We start from the raw sequence: 19,663 nt of genomic DNA, 5'->3' as shown, positions 1-19,663 counted from the left end.
ATCTACAGATGAATGAATAAGCAAAATGTGGTATATATATAAAATGGGATATTATTCAGCCTTAAAAAGAAGGAAATCCTGTCACATGTTACAATATGGAGGAACCTTGAAGGCATTATGAAACAAGCCAGTCATGAGAAGCAAATACTGTATGATTCCAGTGATATAAGGTATCTAGAATAGTCAAATTCATAGAAATAGAAAGTTGAATGGTGGTTGCCAGGGGCTGGAGGAGGGAAAAATGGGCAGTTGTTTAATGGGTATATAGAGTTTCAGTTTTGCCAGATGAAAAGATTCTGAAGATTGGTTACACATCAATGTGAATATACTTAATATTACTGAACTGTACACTTAAAAATGGTTCAGATGGTAAACTTTATGTTATGCATATTTAACATTTTTTAAAAATCTTTAAAAAACTGGAAATAATGATTTGTTTATATTTATTCCATAACCCTGAGGTAAGAGTGGTGAGATAAAAGAGTTTGGAAGTAGTGGGGACTCAGCTCATGTAGTGGTGTTGGGAGGTGGCTTATGGCAGGATAAGAAAGCTTAAGCTTTGTCAGGTGGGCAGTGGGAGCCACTGAAGGGTTTTGAAGAGAAGGACTCTGTCAGTTTGAGATCCAGAAAGCCAGCTCCCTGGCATATTGTACAGGATGGATGGGAAAGGGGCAATCTCAGCAGCAGCCTAACCAGTCCAGAGGCTGTTGCTGTGGTCCAGCTGAGAGCTGAAAACCTGAACGTGGGCAGTGGTTAGTGGAGGTGGTGGGGGATGAGGATGGGGTAGACTCAAGAACTATTTAAGATATAAATTAGGCAGACTCAGTGATTTAGTAAATTGACAGATGGTAGGGGGTGGTGAAAGAGAGGATGGAGTCTCACTGACTCCTACTTTTCTGGCTCGGGTGATTGCATAGATGATAGTGCCTCCCCGAGAGAAAATTGAAGAGGGGGAGGAGATGTGGAGGGCAGATGGGCTGAAAGCCAGAGACACTAAAATGGGCATATGTATGACATTATTCCACTTCCAATGAACAATACATAACGGATCAAGAATGAATGTTAAACTGGATCCATGTTTCTGAGGCAGATTACCTGCCCAAATTATTCATAGAGTTAGGAAAATGAAAGTATGGTATTTTGTAATTCACAGAAATGTTCTAACCTCCATGAAGGTTGTTGTGTGTTCTCCATGAAGTGTTTTTTACCAAGCTGCTGATTCTGTTATCAGGCTTGGGCTTCATCTCCTTATGTGAGTAGAGGAGGGGATGATGAGAGTAGAAAGAGGATTCAGATTCAAATTATCTGGACAGGGTCCCAGCTCTAAGGACCACTAGTTAAGGGACCCTGGACAAGTCTCTTAACCTCTCTAAATGTGTTTTCTCATAAGTAAAATGGAGCATCATAGATAAGAAGAACTGCAGTGAAAGAAATAGATGAGCGTCTTTGCAAACTTCAGTCAAGATATTGTTAGCTGAAATTTTTGTTTTGAAACTAATATTAAGCTTGGAACATTGTAGAAAGCCTCCCTGGAAAATACAAGTAATGATAATCAACTTCTGAGTAAGAATGGACATCAGATTGAATTGCCAACCCTGGGTGGTTCTTCTTGTTACTGTCAGTTTATGAGTCAGACAGAGAACCGATGTCCAAGAAGTCATATTTTTCACCTAAAAATGAAAGAAACATCGGCATGATTTTGTTAAGAAGATGTGTTGTTAGTAACCTGATGTGATAAAAATAACTGTTGGTGATGATAATAAATGGGTAGTGGGATGAGGTTAGACATCACAGGTAAGCCCGAGATAGTGTTACGACAATGTTTGGACGGTTGCCCCTAATATCCCTGTGCCATTCAAAGGGAACAAAGACAAAGCAAGGCAAACTAACATTTTATTAACTGGGTTGGGGGTAGGATATAGAGTGTTCCCTTTTTTCTTTCCCAGGTAGACCAGTAGCCTTGAAATAATGAGACTCTAATGGGACAGGTCTGAAGGAAAAGGGGTAAGAAGCAAAGAGAGACAGAAAAGAGGGAAACCCAGGCCAAGGCTGAAGATAGAGGTTGACCCATGGCCATGTCTACTCTCCCACAGACCATGCCTTGTCTTGACCCTTTTCCTTCTCTGCCAGCTTCCTTAGGTCTGCTTGGAAGACTCAAAGCACGGCCTTTGCCAGAGGATGCTCTTACTATTATAGGCATATAGAAGGAAGGTGACAAAGAGGAAAAGGGACCAAGAGAGAAGGAACTATTATCTCTTTCCCCTCAGGGAATCGTATCAAAATAATATAGGCAGACCCTTTGCCTTGATTTTTAAGTTCTTTAAAAGAAAACTCCATCTTCGGAAATTGTGATCTTTTGTACTGGAGTCCAACTAACCCAAATCAACACTCCTCTTCCTTGGATATGAAAGGAAGAAAAGATTTTCTTCCTTTGAGACCAATACAAAAAATTCAGGTGGCAAAAATTTTCCCTTGTTTCCTGGAGAACTTAAGGCTTGGACATAATCTGAATCAAAATTAGGCTTCCTGAATGATTGTATCAGAATTCTGTCTTCTTGCTCAGTACTTTTTCTTTTCCATCCTTGACCTAGAATTTTTAGCACATATTTAGCTACTCTGGTCATTTGGAGGGTTACCTCCTCACCTACTTAGGTAAATAGTCTCCGTCGTATTTGTTATCACCCTTCTGTATTTTATAAACAGAGGTAGTGCATTATCAGGCAAAAACAAGCATTGGTTGGTATTGATGATTGGTTCAGTATTGCTTCCACTTGAACTGGTTAATGGTGACCACCAAAAGAGACTGCAGCAGAGCCTGTTTGGTGATGTCAGCAATAGGTACACACTGTGTCCTGTAAATGAAATGAGAATGTGAAGTGCAGAACTGTACCCTTTGCAAACGCTAATGCTTTTCTCTTTCTTGTCTTTTTTCCCAGAAGTATCGCTATCAAGATGAGGACGCGCCACATGATCATTCCTTACCTCGACTGACCCACGAAGTGAGAGGCCCTGAACTTGTGCATGTATCGGAAAAGAACCTGTCTCAAATAGAAAATGTCCATGGATACGTCTTGCAGTCTCACATCTCTCCTCTGAAGGTCAGTTCTTTTGCTCTTAGAGCGGGCGGCAGTGACTGGTTTGCATTGCTAAGGGAGATGTTTGCTGGCCTTAAGTGAGGCTCTTTGAAAACACTACAGTGAGACATGGTTGCCAAAGGGTCTTTCTGTGGTTTGGAGGCTTACTGGGAATTCCTGACACAGGGAAGTTCTTCTTACAGTTATTTGTTGAAATGTCTGGCAGATCCTTTTAGTTGTTGAGAATGGGCTAAGGAAAGAGCAAACAGTGAAAAACTAAAAGGGAAAATAAGCTGAGCATGTATTTACTAAGTCCAGGAGGACATCAAGTTTTGTTCGGATCTATCTCTCCATCTCTATTCTTGGCTCCAGATAAAACAAAGGAAGTAAATATAACATGATGACACCTAGTAATTGCCTTACCACGTAGACTAAAAAGGAAAATGCGTGAGTTGGTTCATCAACAGCTCTATTTTATATTTCTTTCTATGTGGTGTCATGCTTTTCCAACGTTTTCTACTTTTTTTCTTTAATTTAAAACAATTTCTTGATAAACGCTATTTTGACAAGAGGGACAATGAAATGAGAGTAAGGATTTTCTGTGTTCCTTGGTCGCAGTTTACTCTGTCTTTTGCTTTGCTGATGCTATGGATTTTGTGTCTTGGATAAAAGCTTATAAATGTTGATTAAAGTCAAAAAAGGAAACATGGAACTAGAGTCAGTGATGTAATAGAAGACAATTGAAATGTAAAACAAAAAAAAACAAAAAACTACCAAATAACCCCTTGATATTGCTAAATTTTTTTTCTTTTATTTTGTTAGCTACAACATTCACTTCACTAGCACTTTCATATAGCTGTGTTGCAATAAAAAATGTAGCCATGAAGGTTGCCCTGATGCCTTCTGGGATCTTATTATACCTTCCAGAACATCAAAGAAAGGCTAAATTATGTTTAATATAGTTCCAAAAGTTGGTATATTTTAATACCCTGGCATCCTAAAACTGCATTATCAAATAAACTATTGCTAGTTACCACAAATTAGTTAGAATATTAGGCTAATTGTCAAATTCCAGTAAATATTTTATAATATGTAAAAATATGTATATATTTTGCCTCTGGAATCAATTGTTCAATTCTTCCCAGAGTCTCTTTGGAAATCATTGACTGATGGATGGAAATAGGTATTTTTAGCCAGGAGAAGAGTAGATTAAAGGTTGGAGAACAGGAATTTACCTTCTTATACTTAGGGCTGTCATGTAGGAAACTCCATCCATATTGGAGGGCAGAAGCAGAACCACTGTGCATGATTAACAGGAATGTATATTTGGGATCATTATTATAAGACCACAACTTCTGACAGTTAGAACTACCCCCAAAAAGTACTACTTTGCGAAGCAGGAATTCCCTGTCCCTAGAAATCAGGCTTGCATGATGACCTGGCAGTGGTATGGTGGAAAGGACTCCTTTTTCAGCAGGAGGGCACACAAAATTGTCTCTAAGCTCCAGTCTAACTATAGGAATCAATGATTCTATCCTGTGGTCAGATGAATACCTTCCTGCTTTAAGGACCTTTCATCTTTGCAAACAATTGCTCATCCTTAATCTGTGCTGACCAGTGTGAGCTGAGAAAGGGCAGAGCTGGGAGACTGGACTGCACAGAGAGTATTTACACTTCAGATGTTTTTCTTTCTAACCGGATGAAAGAATCCCTGTAAGAACCTCCATGAAGCCTCCCTTCCTTTTTGTCCTCCCAACTTGTCTTTCCCTGCTTCCTACCACTTCCTTTTTTAATCAGCTCTAAAGCATAGCTCCCAATGGCTTTAAGCTGAGAAGGACAATGGAGACTACTCTAAAGCTAGCCTGGCAACAGTAAAAAATAGGAACAAAATAATTAAAGCACTATCAGATCTTCATTTTATATATTAAATTTTTAGCATATACTTGATAATATAATTATCTGAACATCTACAGTTTGGTGATTATACCATGTGTTATGCTACTTCATGCCTCATTTGGAAAATGTCTATTAGAGTCGAAGGAAATTTTTCTTTTTCTGAAGATCATATCTCAGATATAAAGGAATCTTTCCTATCTCCCCTTTATCCCTTGATTCTAGGAATCTCAGAGTTAAATGTCTTCCACTTCGGTGGCTTTTCCTTAGCTTAGGTTTTCTGTTTCCGTTGCTCCGTTCTATCTTATTTCTTACTATGTTCTTTAAAAAATTTTTTGGTTTTTATGTTTTTACCATAATGATGTCTTTTATCGAAGGTTTCCCACATCTGCTTTAAAAGTAGCCACCTGTGAATAATAAATCTCTGATATGAAACATCAAGGTTAGAATAGGCTTTCCTTCCTTTTTGGAATCACCATCTCAGTGGTGTGACCCCCCAATGTATTGTGAAGAGAATGGAAAGGTGAGCTCATCCAGGACTTCTGCACCCATCCTGTGAGGTAGCTATTTTGGGACCAGGACTTTTCCTTCATGACCCTCTAGAGGTGTTGTTTGTGCTGAACAAGATACACTATTAGATTGTCTTAATGAAGAGACTGTGTACCTTTCTTCTATCAGCAACAATGATAGAGATAAATGTGCACAGTTTTTCCAGAAAAGAAAACACCCCAATGTGTTGAGTTTGCCAATTTTGTGGTGTAAACTCTCCCAGCATTGCTGATTTCAGGCTACCAACCTGAAGCTACTGAATATATTTGCAAAGATGGGCACATGAGGCTCTCATGAGACAGGACGAGTTGGCCCAGGACAGCACTATCAGGCTCAAGCACGTGTATTTTTACAGCAACAGGACACATTTCCTAATCAAGTTGTTAAGAGGTTATTATATTATCACAGTTCAAGTGTTTGGCAAACCTGCCATGATTAAAATTGAATGTGTTATTTTCTCATAAAGGAAGCCTATTAAAGTCATAGAAATGCTAAGAGGGTACAAATACTCCATTAGACCTGGCATATTTTCAATGTTGTTGCTTCTTTGATCTGTCTGGTGCTCTTGGGTCAAGCATTAAAAGGGGGAAGAGTGAGGAGGCAAAACACACAATCATATAGCACTCCCTGAATCCTACTTAGAAGACAATGAGGTTCTCTAGTATTAATTAGGAACTTACATGTGGCATGCCTGAACAGAGCGTGAGATTGCTGGAGAACAGTTTAGATGTCGCATTCAGCGGGCTCTGAACCATTAGCGGGGTAATCTCACTGTTCCAGGTTTGACAGTCATTTCTTCCATCACCGCATAGCACTTGAAACCTCAGTTCTAAGATTCATCTGCCTTTGGAGCACAACAGCTGCCTGGCTGATAGATGGGCTTGCTTAGTTTGTTTTCATTAGAGTGCCTTGGCCAGTGTGAAGTATGGGGTTGGAAGGAGAAATGCAATTTAGCGGTTTATTTTTCTTGCCTCCAGATGGGGATGCTTTCTCTTCAGATGCTACCTTAGAATCTTCCACAAAAGAAATTGGCCTATAATAAAGTATGGACATTTTCTTTTCAGTTTAGATCAATTCAATAAGTATTAATTGACTATCTACTAGGCGTATCATAATAGGTGGTGGGGAAACAAAGGGCAGTAAAACATGATTTTAAATATGCTCATCATTTGCAAATATTTTCTCCCATTCTGAGGGTTGTCTTTTCATTTTATTTATGGTTTCCTTTGCTGTGCAGAAGCTTTTAAGTTTCATTAGGTCCCATTTGTTTATTTTTGTTTTTGTTTTTATTTCCATTGCTCTAGGAGGTGGGTCAAAAGGGATCTTGCTGTGATTTATGTCATAGAGTGTTCTGCCTATGTTTTCCTCAAAGAGTTTTATAGTGTTTGACCTTACATTTAGGTCTTTAATCCATTTTGAGTTTATTTTTGTGTATGGTGTTAGGGAGTATTCTAATTTCATTCTTTTCTATGTAGCTGTCCAGTTTTCTCAGCACCACTTATTGAAGAGACTGTCTTTACTCCATTGTATATTCTTGCTTCCTTTCTCAAAAATAAGGTGACCATATGTGTGTGGGTTTATCTCTGGGCTTTCCATCCTGTTCCATTGATCTATATTTCTGTGTTTGTGCCAGTACCATACTGTCTTGATTACTGTATCTTTGTAGTATAGTCTGAAGTCCAGGAGCCTGATTCCTCCAGCTGTGTTTTTCTTTCTAAAGGTTGCTTTGGCTATTCAGGGTCTTCTGTGTTTCCATACAAATTGTGAAATTTTTTGTTCTAGTTCTGTGAAAAATGCTATTGATAGTTTGATAGGGAATGCACTGAATCTGTAGATTGCTTTGGGTAGTATAGTCATTTTCACAATGTTGATTCTTCCAATCCAAGAACATGGTATATCCCTCCATCTGTTTGTATCATCTTTAATTTCTTTCATCAGTGTCTTATAGTTTTCTGCATACAGGTCTTTTGTCTCCTTAGGTAGGTTTATTCCTAGGTATTTTGCAAGGGAAGCAACTGACAAAGGATTTATCTCCAAAATTTACAAGTAGCTCATGCAGCTCAATATCAAAAAAACAAACAACCCAATCCAAAAATGAGCAGAAGACCTAAATAGACATTTCTCCAAAGAAGATATACAGATTGCCAACAAACACATGAAAGGATGCTCAACATCACTAATCATTAGAGAAATGCAAATCAAAACTACAATGAGGTATCACCTCACACCAGTCAGAATGGTCATCATCAAAAAATCTACAAACAATAAATGCTGGAGAGGGTGTGGAGAAAAGGGAACCCTCTTGCACTGCTGGTGGGAATGTAAATTGAAACAGCCACTATGGAGGACAGTATAGAGGTTTCTTAAAAAACTAAAAATAGAACTACCATATGACCCAACCATCCCACTACTGGGCATATACCCTGAGAAAACCATAATTCAAAAAGAGTCATGTACCACAATGTTCATTGCAGCTCTATTTACAATAGCCAGGACATGGAAGCAACCTAAGTGTCCATCAACAGACGAATGGATAAAGAAGATGTGGCACATATATACAATGGAATATTACTCAGCCATAAAAAGAAACAAAATTGAGTTATTTGTAGTGAGGTGGGTGGACCTAGAGACTGTCATACAGAGTGAAGTAAGTCAGAAAGAGAAAAACAAATACTGTATGCTAACACATACATATGGAATCTAAAAAAAAAAAAAAAGGTTCTGTAGAACCTACGGGCAGGACAGGAATAAAGACGCAGACGTAGAGAATGGACTTAAGGACACAGGGAGGGGGAACTGTAAGCTGGGATGAAGTGAAAGAGTGGCATGGACATATATACACTACCAAATGTAAAATAGATAGCTGGTGGGAAGCAGCCACATAGCACAGGGAGATCAGCTCAGTGCTCTGTGACCACCTAGAGGGGTGGGATAGGGAGGGTGAGAGGGAGACACAAGATAGAGGAGATATGAGGATATATGTATATATAGCTGATTCACTTTGTTGTAAAGCAGAAACTAACACACCATTGTAAAGCAATTATACTCCAATAAAGATGTTAAAAATAAATAAATAAATAAATATGCGCGTCAGTCTCCTAGGGAACCTCAGTTCTAATTATGTATGACTTATCTTCACTCTGCAGTAGGATTTCAAATTTCTGAATCTTAGGTACTGTGAGACCCCAAGCATCTAGCAGAGTACTGTTTACAGAGTATCTGTTAACTCTCTATCTCAGGTTCTTCATCTGTAAAGTGAAGGTACCAATAATATTTATCTCATAGGATTTTTATACTAATTAAATGAAATAATACATGTAAACTGTTTAGTAAGTGTCTGGCACATAGTAAGCACAACCAAATGTCGCTTTTGATCTTGTTATTATCATCAACCTGCTACCATGACAAATACTTCAAAATCATTTATTTTATTTATCTCATTTGACCTCTACGAGATATTATACCTGATGTTAAAATTAAATAGTTCCCTTCAACCACAGAACTAGTGAATAGGAATGCCAATATTTGTGTCTCGGGTCTTTCTGGATACAAAATCTGTATTCTTTATCACTCCTGTGTTATATTACCTTCCTCTAAATGGTTCTACTATTTTTAAAGAGATCTTAGCGTCAAATTTTCCTTCCTTGGCTCCAGGTGTGTAAAATTTGAAGGTCATTGTTTTCATATAACCTTATTCTTAAAAGTTAAGCAAATATAAAATGTAAGCAAATGTGTAAGAAATTTAGTTTCCTAAATGAGAAGCATGAAGAGTGGTGATAGATGGGAGCATGATGAGGAAATAGAAGGAAAATAGGTTCTATCTTTAAAATATTTCAATTCACCCAGTAGTAAACTCCCAAGGATTATGTTGCTCTCCCGTGACAAAAAGTAGTTATTTGGGAGCCAGTTCCCTTTTGAAGAATCCCTTGAGATTGTAAGAATTTGTTTCTCAGCAAGAGAGACACACTTTGTTTTGAGCAATTGGAGCGTTTTCTGCATTGAGATACAATCCTCACACTAGGTGAAGAGAACCCAGGTAAGTCCACACCACAACCCTCATGTTTCTCCTTCCCAGGACCTGGCAAGATCTATTTCTGTCATTTTTATTTAGTTATTCATCTTTTAAAATGTTCATTCCAAGTGTGTTTAATTTTATAAACTATCTTATAATTTTCAGAAATGAGCAACGTAGAAGTTACACATTCAAACATTGATCGATAAATGAATAAAGCTACTCTCTATGCTCTGTTTCACGTTAACATGATATTTGTTAGACCAGAAATCCAGCCAGTTGTTTTGATTCTACTTTTATTCATAACCATTAGTTTTGTTTTAATAAATTTACTGTCAGTATATCATCATTATACGAACGCCCTCAAGGTCAGGGTGTATGTTGGTTTTACTCATTATTATATTCTCAGTCCTTTAACACATACTTTGTTAAATTAATTATTTGTAAATGGCAATATGAACAGTTATGAATAATTGCCTTCTGGGGGATTAGTGACATTGATATTAAAATAAGCAAGAAATTAAGGCACAGACTTCTTGTTTTTCTCTATCTGTTGTCCCCTAATCATTGATACAGAATTTCATCGATTTTAAACCTGATATTTCCTCATGTATTACATATCTGAAATCTGGATGTGTCCTAAAATCAATGACATTTTGCAATTAAAATTGGCAGCATCTCCTAGGGTGCATAAAAAATGGTATGTCTTACAGTCAAAGTCAGCAATGATTATTTACAAGGAAGATTAAAGGGTTTTTTTCATAGATTGGTGTGAATTGCTTTAATCAGATAAATATGATTTTCTATCTTCTAATTCTCATTGAGACCAGAATAAACAGTTCTGGGAAGATTTACCAGAAAGTGAGAATATAAGAAGTTAGGATAGACTCTTTTACCCTTGAACAACTGGGCATTTGTTGAATATATATGGAAAAACAATGGAGAATCTGGAGGCAGTGCAAGTTTGGGGAAATTATAGGGGGTGATTGCTCACAAATGAGGAAGCTAATATACAGAACTGCAGGCAGGAAAGATAAAGTGTACTTTGTTGCACAACTATTTTCTTAACAGAGTTGCCAGAGCCTGCCTTATAGGAAAGTATGTTTTAGCCAACAGTACAATTAATCTTTCTTCGTGAAGTCTTTCCTATTAACTCTTGACCGACTCCGCTTGGTTATAACGTCCTATGACACATGGAGTTTGCATAGTTAGCTTTTTTATATGCACCTTATTCTATTAATCGAAATAATTTTGTGGAATTAGGTATTGTCCTTTCCTTTAGATATTCCATTTATCTTGCTCCTAATAAATGTGTAAGCTCCTGTGAACTGGACCACATCTTATTTTTGTTTTGTTTTATTTTTCTTCTTTCTCCCTCATTGACGTCTACAGTGAAACTAAACCAGGATTTCCCAAAGTGCGTCTGGTGGGATTTTGTCAGCATTATAAGGAAAAGAAAGGGATGAATGCTGAAAACATTTGAGAGGTTAAATCCATTAACTTATTGAATGATTTCTCGGTCTTTAATATGATAATATGAAATATAAACCTCTAAGATGGGGATATGATTAATACACAGTATTTTCCAAACATGTTTGGTCATGAGACCATTTTTCCCAAATAAAATTGTTTTTTGTTTGGACACATACACTTCCGAAAATACTATAACAGACACATATATGATGACGATTACAACCAATAGAAGAGTTTAACATAAAAATTTATTCTGGTCTTAGAAGCAGCCTCAGCCAGATTGAATACCTGGTCCTCTACTTACTGGCTGTGTGAGCTTGCTTAAGTTTTTTTAACCTCCTTCAGCCTCAGTTTTTTTATTTGTAAAATAATGGCATTCACTCATATGTTTCTATGAAGTTTGAGCTCTGTAAAAAGAGCTCAGTGTTAGACACATAAGAAATACACAAAAATGGCAGCTATCCTTATTGCTATTGATGTTTTGATATTAGTATGTCTTAGTATTATTTTAATATTCTAAACTAGAAACTTATTTATGGATTTTTTTTCATTTTAATCTCTCCTTTGTTTTCAAATGTCTTAGTGTTCTCATCTTCCTCTCTTTATCCACAGCTATTATCCCTGTTCAGGTTTTCATTACTTTCAGGCAGAAAGTAGTGTGGTTATTGTAAAACATCATGGACTTTGGAGCCAAAAAAATAAATGTTTGAATCCAGACTGTACTTTCTGGCTGGGTAACTTCAGGAAAATCATCTAGCATTTCTGAGATGCCGTTAAGTTTAATATGAACAGAACCTCTTATGTGTATTGATTGATTCATTTATTTATCCGTTCATTCATTTGTACAGTAAAATCTCTTCGACCTTCTCCTGTATGCTGGGCTCTATGTTATTCCCTGAAGATACAAAGAGGAATATGCCTTCAAGTTGCTTACAAGCAATAGTTAGATTCACAAACTTGGAGATGTATACATTATAACATGTCATGTTATGTGCAATAAAGAAAGTAGCAAAGAAGAGGAAAATGCTCCCAAGACCTAGAGAAATGGTTTAATTTTCTCTGAGCTGGAGATCTAGGGATAGGTATGGTCAGAGAAAGCATTATAGGGGAACTTATTTTGACTTGAAGGAAGTTGGAGATAAAGCAGAAAGGTCAAGTTTGTCCCAGACTCCAGCAGTTGTCTATCAGTATGGAAGAACTCTAGAAATAGCAGGTTATTTTTATTTATAATTGAGTAGGGCAGAGGGATGGAATATAAGGGTTAAGAAGGGGTACAGAAGTGGGTCCAAAGCATGCCATCAAGCAAGGGAGATAGATGGGAACGTAATGAAGGGCCTTATGTGGAGATTGGACTTCACCTTGTAGGTAATGAGGAATGACTATGCAATTTAAAAAGAGGAGAGACCTGGTCAGATTTGCAAATTAGACCATTAGTCATGTCATATAGCAGAGTGGAAGAAAAACAACAAAAGGGTGTATCACAATCAAGGACATCAGGCAAAATGCAACAGGTGGACAGGCTCTGAGATACAGCAGAGACATTGGGGATGGAGGACGAAATAAACTAGAAAGATTATTAAGGAAAAGATATCATCAGGAACTTGAGACCCATTACGTATAGAAGATAGAGGAGAGAAACAAATAGAGGTTAATCCACACATTTTTTATTTGACCAGTTGTGTAGAGGAGGTATCGTGAAATGTAATCAAGACTGCTAGAGGAAGAATAGATTTAAGGATGGGGTGAAAAGATTCTGAGGTTAGATCTGAATAACTGAGTTTGAGATATTGATGTTGCACTCAGGTAGAAGGGTTTAACAGGCAGTTTGAAATAAAGATCTGGGAATTTAGAGAGATCTGATCCGGAAATGGAGACTTAGGCATCTTCTGTGTAGTTGAAGCAGTATGGCTGGGATTGCTCAGGAAAGGAAGAGGAGGCTGCTGGGGACTGAAACACAGGGAACAATACCACCATGTTAGGGGTTTTATGGACAGAGAGGACCACTGAGGAGACCATGAAGCAGTGAGTAATTTACCACAATGTTTAACCCTTAGTAGTCTAATGTTTCTCTTTTTTAAACTGAGTTACACATTTCTAGTAAAAGAGGATCATATCTTATACATCAAAAAAATGTGGCACCTCTATAGTGCCTAGAATCGAGTTGACCAAACACTAGATGACTTTTTAAAAAATTTAATTAATTAATTAATTTTTTTTGGCTGCATTGGGACTTCGTTGCTGCACACGGGCTTTTCTCTCTAGTTGCAGTGACTGGGAGCTACTCTTCATTGTGGTGCATGGGCTTCTCATTGTGGTGGCTTCTCTTGTTGCAGAGCATGGGCTCTAGGCACACAGGCTTCAGTAGTTGCAGCACGTGGGGTCAGTAATTGCGGCATGTGGGCCCTAGAGCGCACGGGCTTCAGTAGCTGTGGTGCGCGGGCTCAGTAGTTGTGGCTCACGGGCCCTAGAGCACAGGCTCAGTAGTTGTGGCACACGGGCTTAGTTGCTCCGTGGCGTGTGGGATCTTCCCAGACCAGGGATCGAACCCGTGTTCCCTGCGTTGGCAGGCGGATTCTCAACCACTGCGCCACCAGGGAAGTCCCTACATGCCTTGTTACTTGATCACAAATTTTAGGAAGGAGGGAGGGAGGGAGGGAGGAAAGAAAGGAAGAAAGAAGGAAAGAAAGGAAGGAAAAAAGAGGCAGAGGGTGAGAGAGAGGGAGGGAAAAAGGAAGGAAGGAAGAAGGAAAGAAAAAACCTTATGAGATATATTTGACTCCAATAGTCATGGGATCTTGACCATCAACTGAAAAAAATGTATTAACTTTTTCCTTTCTAGCCATAGTGCCTTTAGTAATATTACTAATGAGAAAACTAAGCTGATTTTGCTATCTTAGAAAAAAAGTAATTTTCAAAAATGTAACCTTCGTTCATTTCAGTCTCTCACCACTAGATGGTAGAAGCAGCTGACCTGATGGTTCAGGAAGCATCTGGTCTTGGCGGGGAGAAAAAAAAAACAGATTTGTGAGGCTAAATTGAGAAGCTCTTAGTTAATAAAAACCTAAGAAGGGTTTGGCAGGGATTTGCATATTTGTGAATAATGCATTTTGTTCCAGCCCCAGACCTTGGTGAGAGGAAAATGGTTGAGTGAAATATGGCCTTGACAGACATGTACTGAATCCAGGCACAAAAGCTCCTGGTCAAAATTCTCAGCAAATGAAACAATTCTTGCTTCAATTATCATTAATTGGAAAGGGTACCAAAAGCATACCTCAAATAATCCTGGGTATTTAAGCCAGAAGTTGGAAAAAGGGAAGAAGCAAATGGTGGGCATAGGACCTACCGCAGCACCTCACAATTCAAGAATGCTCTCTAGAACTAGCCCACCATGGGTTAATGGGTCCCCACTATGGCTCTGGAAAGATAAGTCAGCGGAATGACTTCCAAATCTCCTATTTCTCTCAGCTATGTAATAAATATAACAACAATAATAATGAATTTTCTCTAAGAAATATTAGATTGTTATGTATATTAAAGGCATAATAAGTTTTTTAAAAAATGAAGAGTGTTTAGAACAATCCTAACTGTCATTAGTGATTATTTGTAGATTTAAGATATTCCTAAAGAGTTAACTCAAGACTCAACACAGTTCTTCTCAAGACTAGGATTACTGCCAAGGCTTTCTATAAGAATTAGAAATAATATACATAAAGCTCATAAAGGCTGCCCATCAGTAGTTCCCCCATTAAAAAAAATCGGAGTCGTAACCTTTTAGCAAGCATGTTTTCAATTCTTTTTTTATTAGCAAAGATATATAGAAATTATTTCAAATCTCACACATTCATTCATAAATAAGTGTTGACATTGATTGGGCTTTAGAATTTTTAACTCTTTCCCAGCTAATCCAGAAAAGCAATAGCTTACAGGGGAAAGCAAATGGATTTTAGAATCGGACCTACTTATATTCAAATTCTGGCTTTTTTGCTTTCTAGCTGTGCCCTTTAGCAAATCTATTGACTTTCCCCTACTATAAATAATAACATGGAACTCACAGGGTTATTGTAAGAATTACTTAAGATAACACATGGGAAGTCTTTAGAATAGGATTAGTCACCTAGTAGGTGCTCAGTAAATAGTAATTATTTATAAAGTAGAAAATATATATGTATGCAAGAGCAAATCTGAATTTAAAATTAGTCAGCTCTTTGAACTCTCAGTAGACATGGGCTCTTGTTATATTTTCACACTTGCTGTCCTTAAGAGAATGGTTTTACACTATAGAATACCCCATCTCAGCTAAGCAAAGTTGGATTATCCAAAACTGTTGTCTTTCACATGAAAGTGAATGTCTCTTTGGCTCGTTCCAATGAAGTATAGCAAGTAAGTTGGGAACACAGCCAGGTTTTGAGTGATCCAAACAAGACTGTGCTGAAGCGTAAAGAAATGTACTCTGCTTTGTGGCTGGTTTTGGAGGATGTTAGAACACGTGTACAATCTCTCAAGGTAGCTACTTGGAGGGAAGCATTGATTTAAATATATAATTTTGTATTACTTAAAAATGTATTAGTTAAAAAATTAAAAAGCATGACTTCATAGTAACAAGTGGCTATCCAGTAAGTGTTGGGTAATAAAATAGAGATATTTAACACACTTATTAAATTCACACATGAACCATTTAAGTCTAGAGAATATTATTAACCCATGAAGATGGAAATAGTTTTTGTTTTACGTCTAGCAGTGTATTTATAATCATATTCCACTAATTCTAAATACAGATCAAATCCCACTTCTTTAAACTCAGAGGCATGACTCTAGCACGATTTTGTATGGTGTAATTTTGTTGTTGTTGAAATCAAGTGTATGTTACCTGGCGTTTTCTTTAACAAGGAGATTTTGGTTATATCAATAGTTTGTATTTGTTCATTTATATTTATTCAACAAAACTACTAGGTTCCTTTGGTGGGGGCCGGCGGGAGAGTACTATGAGGGAGCGGCTAAGGTCTAAAATTCAATTTCATGAATTTTTCTTTCTTTGTATTTATATTCACTCACCAAGTTTTCTGTCTAGAGTCTATTTTAGGAGAAATAATAAAATATAAAATGTAGTATTTATTGAATTCCTAATATATACTGGCACTATTCCAAATGCTTTGCATGCATTGGGTTATTGCATTTAACCACCCTGTAAGGTAGGTTTTCTTATTATTCCCACTTTATGGACAAGGAAAATGAGTGCTAAGAAGTTAGAAAAACTTTTCTACGGTTACACATTGAGTCCTTGATAGATCTGGGGTATGAGTTCAGCTAGCCTGACATCAGACCCCTCACTCTTAGTCACACTGCTGAATTATTCACCAGCAAATGAGAACCAAACTGTTTTAAAACTGAAGAGGACAGTAGAAATCACCAAGTTCAGGGTTTTCAAACTGCAACTGACCCATTAGCAGATGTGAAATCAATTTACCTGATAATTTTAGAATAGAATGAAAGAACAGAATAGAAAATATGAGAGTACATCACAGGTAGAAACCTTTGCTTCAGTTAAGTGTGGGTGTATACTTTACTCACAATGTAAAGTATGTTTCTTTTTGTAATCAAGGTCAAGAAAGTCAGGAAGCCACTGATCTGGTCCAACTTTCCCATAGTACAGAAGGAAGGTAGGTGGGGAAGAAAACCTTAGGCCCAGAGAACTTAAATAATTTCCTAAAAACATATCGTCAGAAATGGCGGAGCCTGAACTTGAACACTTTATAGTATTAACCACTGCTGTTTTCTCCATCAGTGTCTGTTGTGGCCGCCATTACTACCAACTGAGACACTTACACAAGTAGTTCTGAAACTAGGTGTGTATCAGCCCAGCCCCATCCCACTTCACCAGTCCTGGGCTCTGTATTTTTATTTCCTCTCCAGGTGACTTTGTTACTAACATTGGGAACTGCTGTCTTGAACTCCATGATGCCACAGTGTTTATCGAATGACTGCCATGTGTATTACCAGGGCTTTACTAAACACCATGGGAGACAATAAAAGAAATAAGAGATAGAGCCTTTCTCTATGAAACACTTAAATATATTAAGGAAATCAAGATGTGCACAAATCGTTTAGTGAACAGAAACTATATAACTGAGGGTTTATTTAACCTCACTTAGTAAGTACGAATGGCATTCCAGGAGGCAATTTTCAAATTCCTCTATAGGCATGGACAAAAGAAGCCTCATGAGGTTTATTTGAGAGAACGTTCTATGAGAAAATATGGTAGAGAAAATTGAATTGATTTTCCCCAGCTCTCAGAGGAATTGCCAGCGTCAAGTGAGTGAATTTAACCCCAAAGCAGCACTCCCAGGCCAACTGACTCACCAAAATCACTCTGAAGGCAGATGATTTGTTCCTTCTGTAATGCCAGAACACTGAGTGTGCTTGAGCTTGTGGCCAATTTGGAGTCACAGGAAAGTGCATTTAAAGTGCACTCTAGAGGCTCGTGTTGGGGTCCCTCTGCCCATAGCACCAGGCAGGACAGCCTACCCGACCCCGACCTGATGGGCCATTAAACCACAGGGCACACGTGGAAGTCATTTCAGAACTCAGTTTGAAATTCTAGTGATTGAACCTCAGATCGGGTGCTCTAGAGATGTTCTGGTTTTATCATTTCATGTTATATGTGAGGGAATTTAATAAGTTGTTTTATTGGTGGTTTATTTTCTCAGGGAACAATAAGACATTTATATAACCAGCTTTTACTTATAAACAAGCAATATAAAACTTAAATATAGAATTTCTTGGGGCTTCCCTGGTGGTGCAGTGGTTAAGAATCCGCCTGCCAACGCAGGGGACACGGGTTCGAGCCCTGGTCCAGGAAGATCCCGCATGCCGCAGAGCAACTGAGCCCATGCGCCACAACTGCGCCGCAACTACTGAGCCTGCGCTCTAGAGCCCGTGAGCCACAACTACTGAGCCTGTGTGCCACAACTACTGAAGCCCGCACGCCTAGAGCCCATGCTCCGCAACAAGAGAAGCCACCGCAATGAGAAGCCCGCGCACTGCAACTAGAGAAAGCCCGTGCACAGCAACGAAGACCCAACGCAGCCAAAAATAAATAAATTTATTAAAAAAAAAAAAAAACTTAAATATAGAATTTCAAAAACAGGCTTCATTTCTCTATTATGAACAATTAAAGCAGAGCTGCCACTAGACATTCAACATATTTATATGAGTCAGAAAAGGGAGCTCCTACTTAGACGACATGATACCCTGATATAACTTAGAGAATGTGCTGCATGGACCTAGGCAATAAATTCCCTAAAGAGCCAGATGACATAGTGTTCAATAGTAAGACCATAGAACTATAGAGCTTAGAACTGAGTGGGAACATGTGAAATCACAGTCTAACTCCATTACTTTACACATAAAGAAACTAAGAGATAGGTTATGAGATTTTCCCTAGGCAGACACACACTTAATGCTAAAGCTGAGACAGGAATCTGGGTCCCAGATTCCCAGGCCAGAGTTTATTCCTCTATTTCTCAAAAGAAGTAGATAAGCAGGTGTGTTCTACATAGCACGTCACAGAGGTTTACTTATTCCAATTTCCAGGAAATGTTGCTGGAAATTGTTATCACTAACTTTTTGTTTGTTGATGCCAATTTTCAGCTTTCTCAAAGGGCCAAACTGACGTTGTTGAAAATGGACAAAAATCTCTCACATCCTCAATCTCTCCAGTGAAATTGCATGTATCAGTTTGATTCAATAAGAATAACATCTGCCTCATCATTAGTTACCTCTGATATGGCTTCTAATATTTGTGTAACCACTGATGAAATAGCTCTTTAAAAACAAATTTTAAAGAATCCATATATAAAAGACCAGTCTTCACTGTGGTGATGTTATTTTTTTCTTTTAGCAGGTGCTTTACCAGAACTGCTGGGCCATGTGGGCTTGGTGTCAGAAGTATGCCATTTGGGAAATCACTGAACCTCTCTGAACCCTAGTTTCTACATTTGTATACCGAAGATAATAATAAACACATTTGGGGCAGTTACTGAGACTAAGAATGCTGTCATTGGTCAGCTTGAATTTTATTACATGTACTTAAAGCTCCCCACCCTAACTCCCTGCCAGATTCCTGTGGCTACCTCCACCTTCCCTTCCTGCTTCTCTAGTCTCTATTTTCCTTTCCCTTCTCTTCTCATTGCTACTTTTTTAGAATGATCAATGGGGAACAAATCAGCAACACATGATAAAGAAAAAGGAGCTTGAGTGGTTCAGCATAGGTCAGTTCAAAGAGTTGTCTATATATGGGGCTCTCAAAAAAGTCAGTGTGGTTTTTGGCTACACTAATGCAATTGTTATATCAAGAACAAAGAGGCGGTAATTCTGCACTGTTCCAGAGTGGAGCAATAGAATCTGAGAAGCATATTTCGGGGAGAATGGCAGCAAATTGGAGTGCTTCCAGAGAGGGGCAAATAGGCTGGTGAGGGGATTAAAACCATGTCAAGTGGAAACATCAGAGGCATGAATGATGTAGTCACTGGAGAGGAAACTCAGCTTAGAGGACATGGTCATTCCTGGCTTCAAATTGTTTATAACAAGCAACTATTCTATATAATCTCTCTTGATGCTGTGACCTCTAGCATAAACAATGAGAAGACAGAGTCTATGTGAGTTA

The 19,663-nt window shown here is 38.1% G+C and overlaps 1 protein-coding gene across 8 annotated transcripts in view; it reads left to right on the top strand.

The window, feature by feature from the left end:
- The window catches only part of DLG2 (discs large MAGUK scaffold protein 2), a 2,068,078-nt gene that overhangs the window by 1,020,977 nt on the left and 1,027,438 nt on the right, over window positions 1–19,663 (top strand). For all 8 annotated transcript variants that reach the window (XM_082343299.1, XM_082343288.1, XM_082343300.1 and 5 more), the window contains one exon: window positions 2,937–3,098. In XM_082343299.1, coding sequence (XP_082199425.1) covers window positions 2,937–3,098 — 162 coding nt within the window. The remainder of the gene's footprint in view (window positions 1–2,936; window positions 3,099–19,663) is intronic.

The sequence above is a fragment of the Balaenoptera borealis genome, assembly GCF_965194805.1.
Source record: "Balaenoptera borealis genome assembly, chromosome: 11".
Lineage (NCBI taxonomy): Eukaryota > Metazoa > Chordata > Mammalia > Artiodactyla > Balaenopteridae > Balaenoptera > Balaenoptera borealis.
The sequence above is the reverse complement of the archived record's forward strand: the minus strand, read 5'-3'. Positions and strand labels throughout refer to the sequence as shown.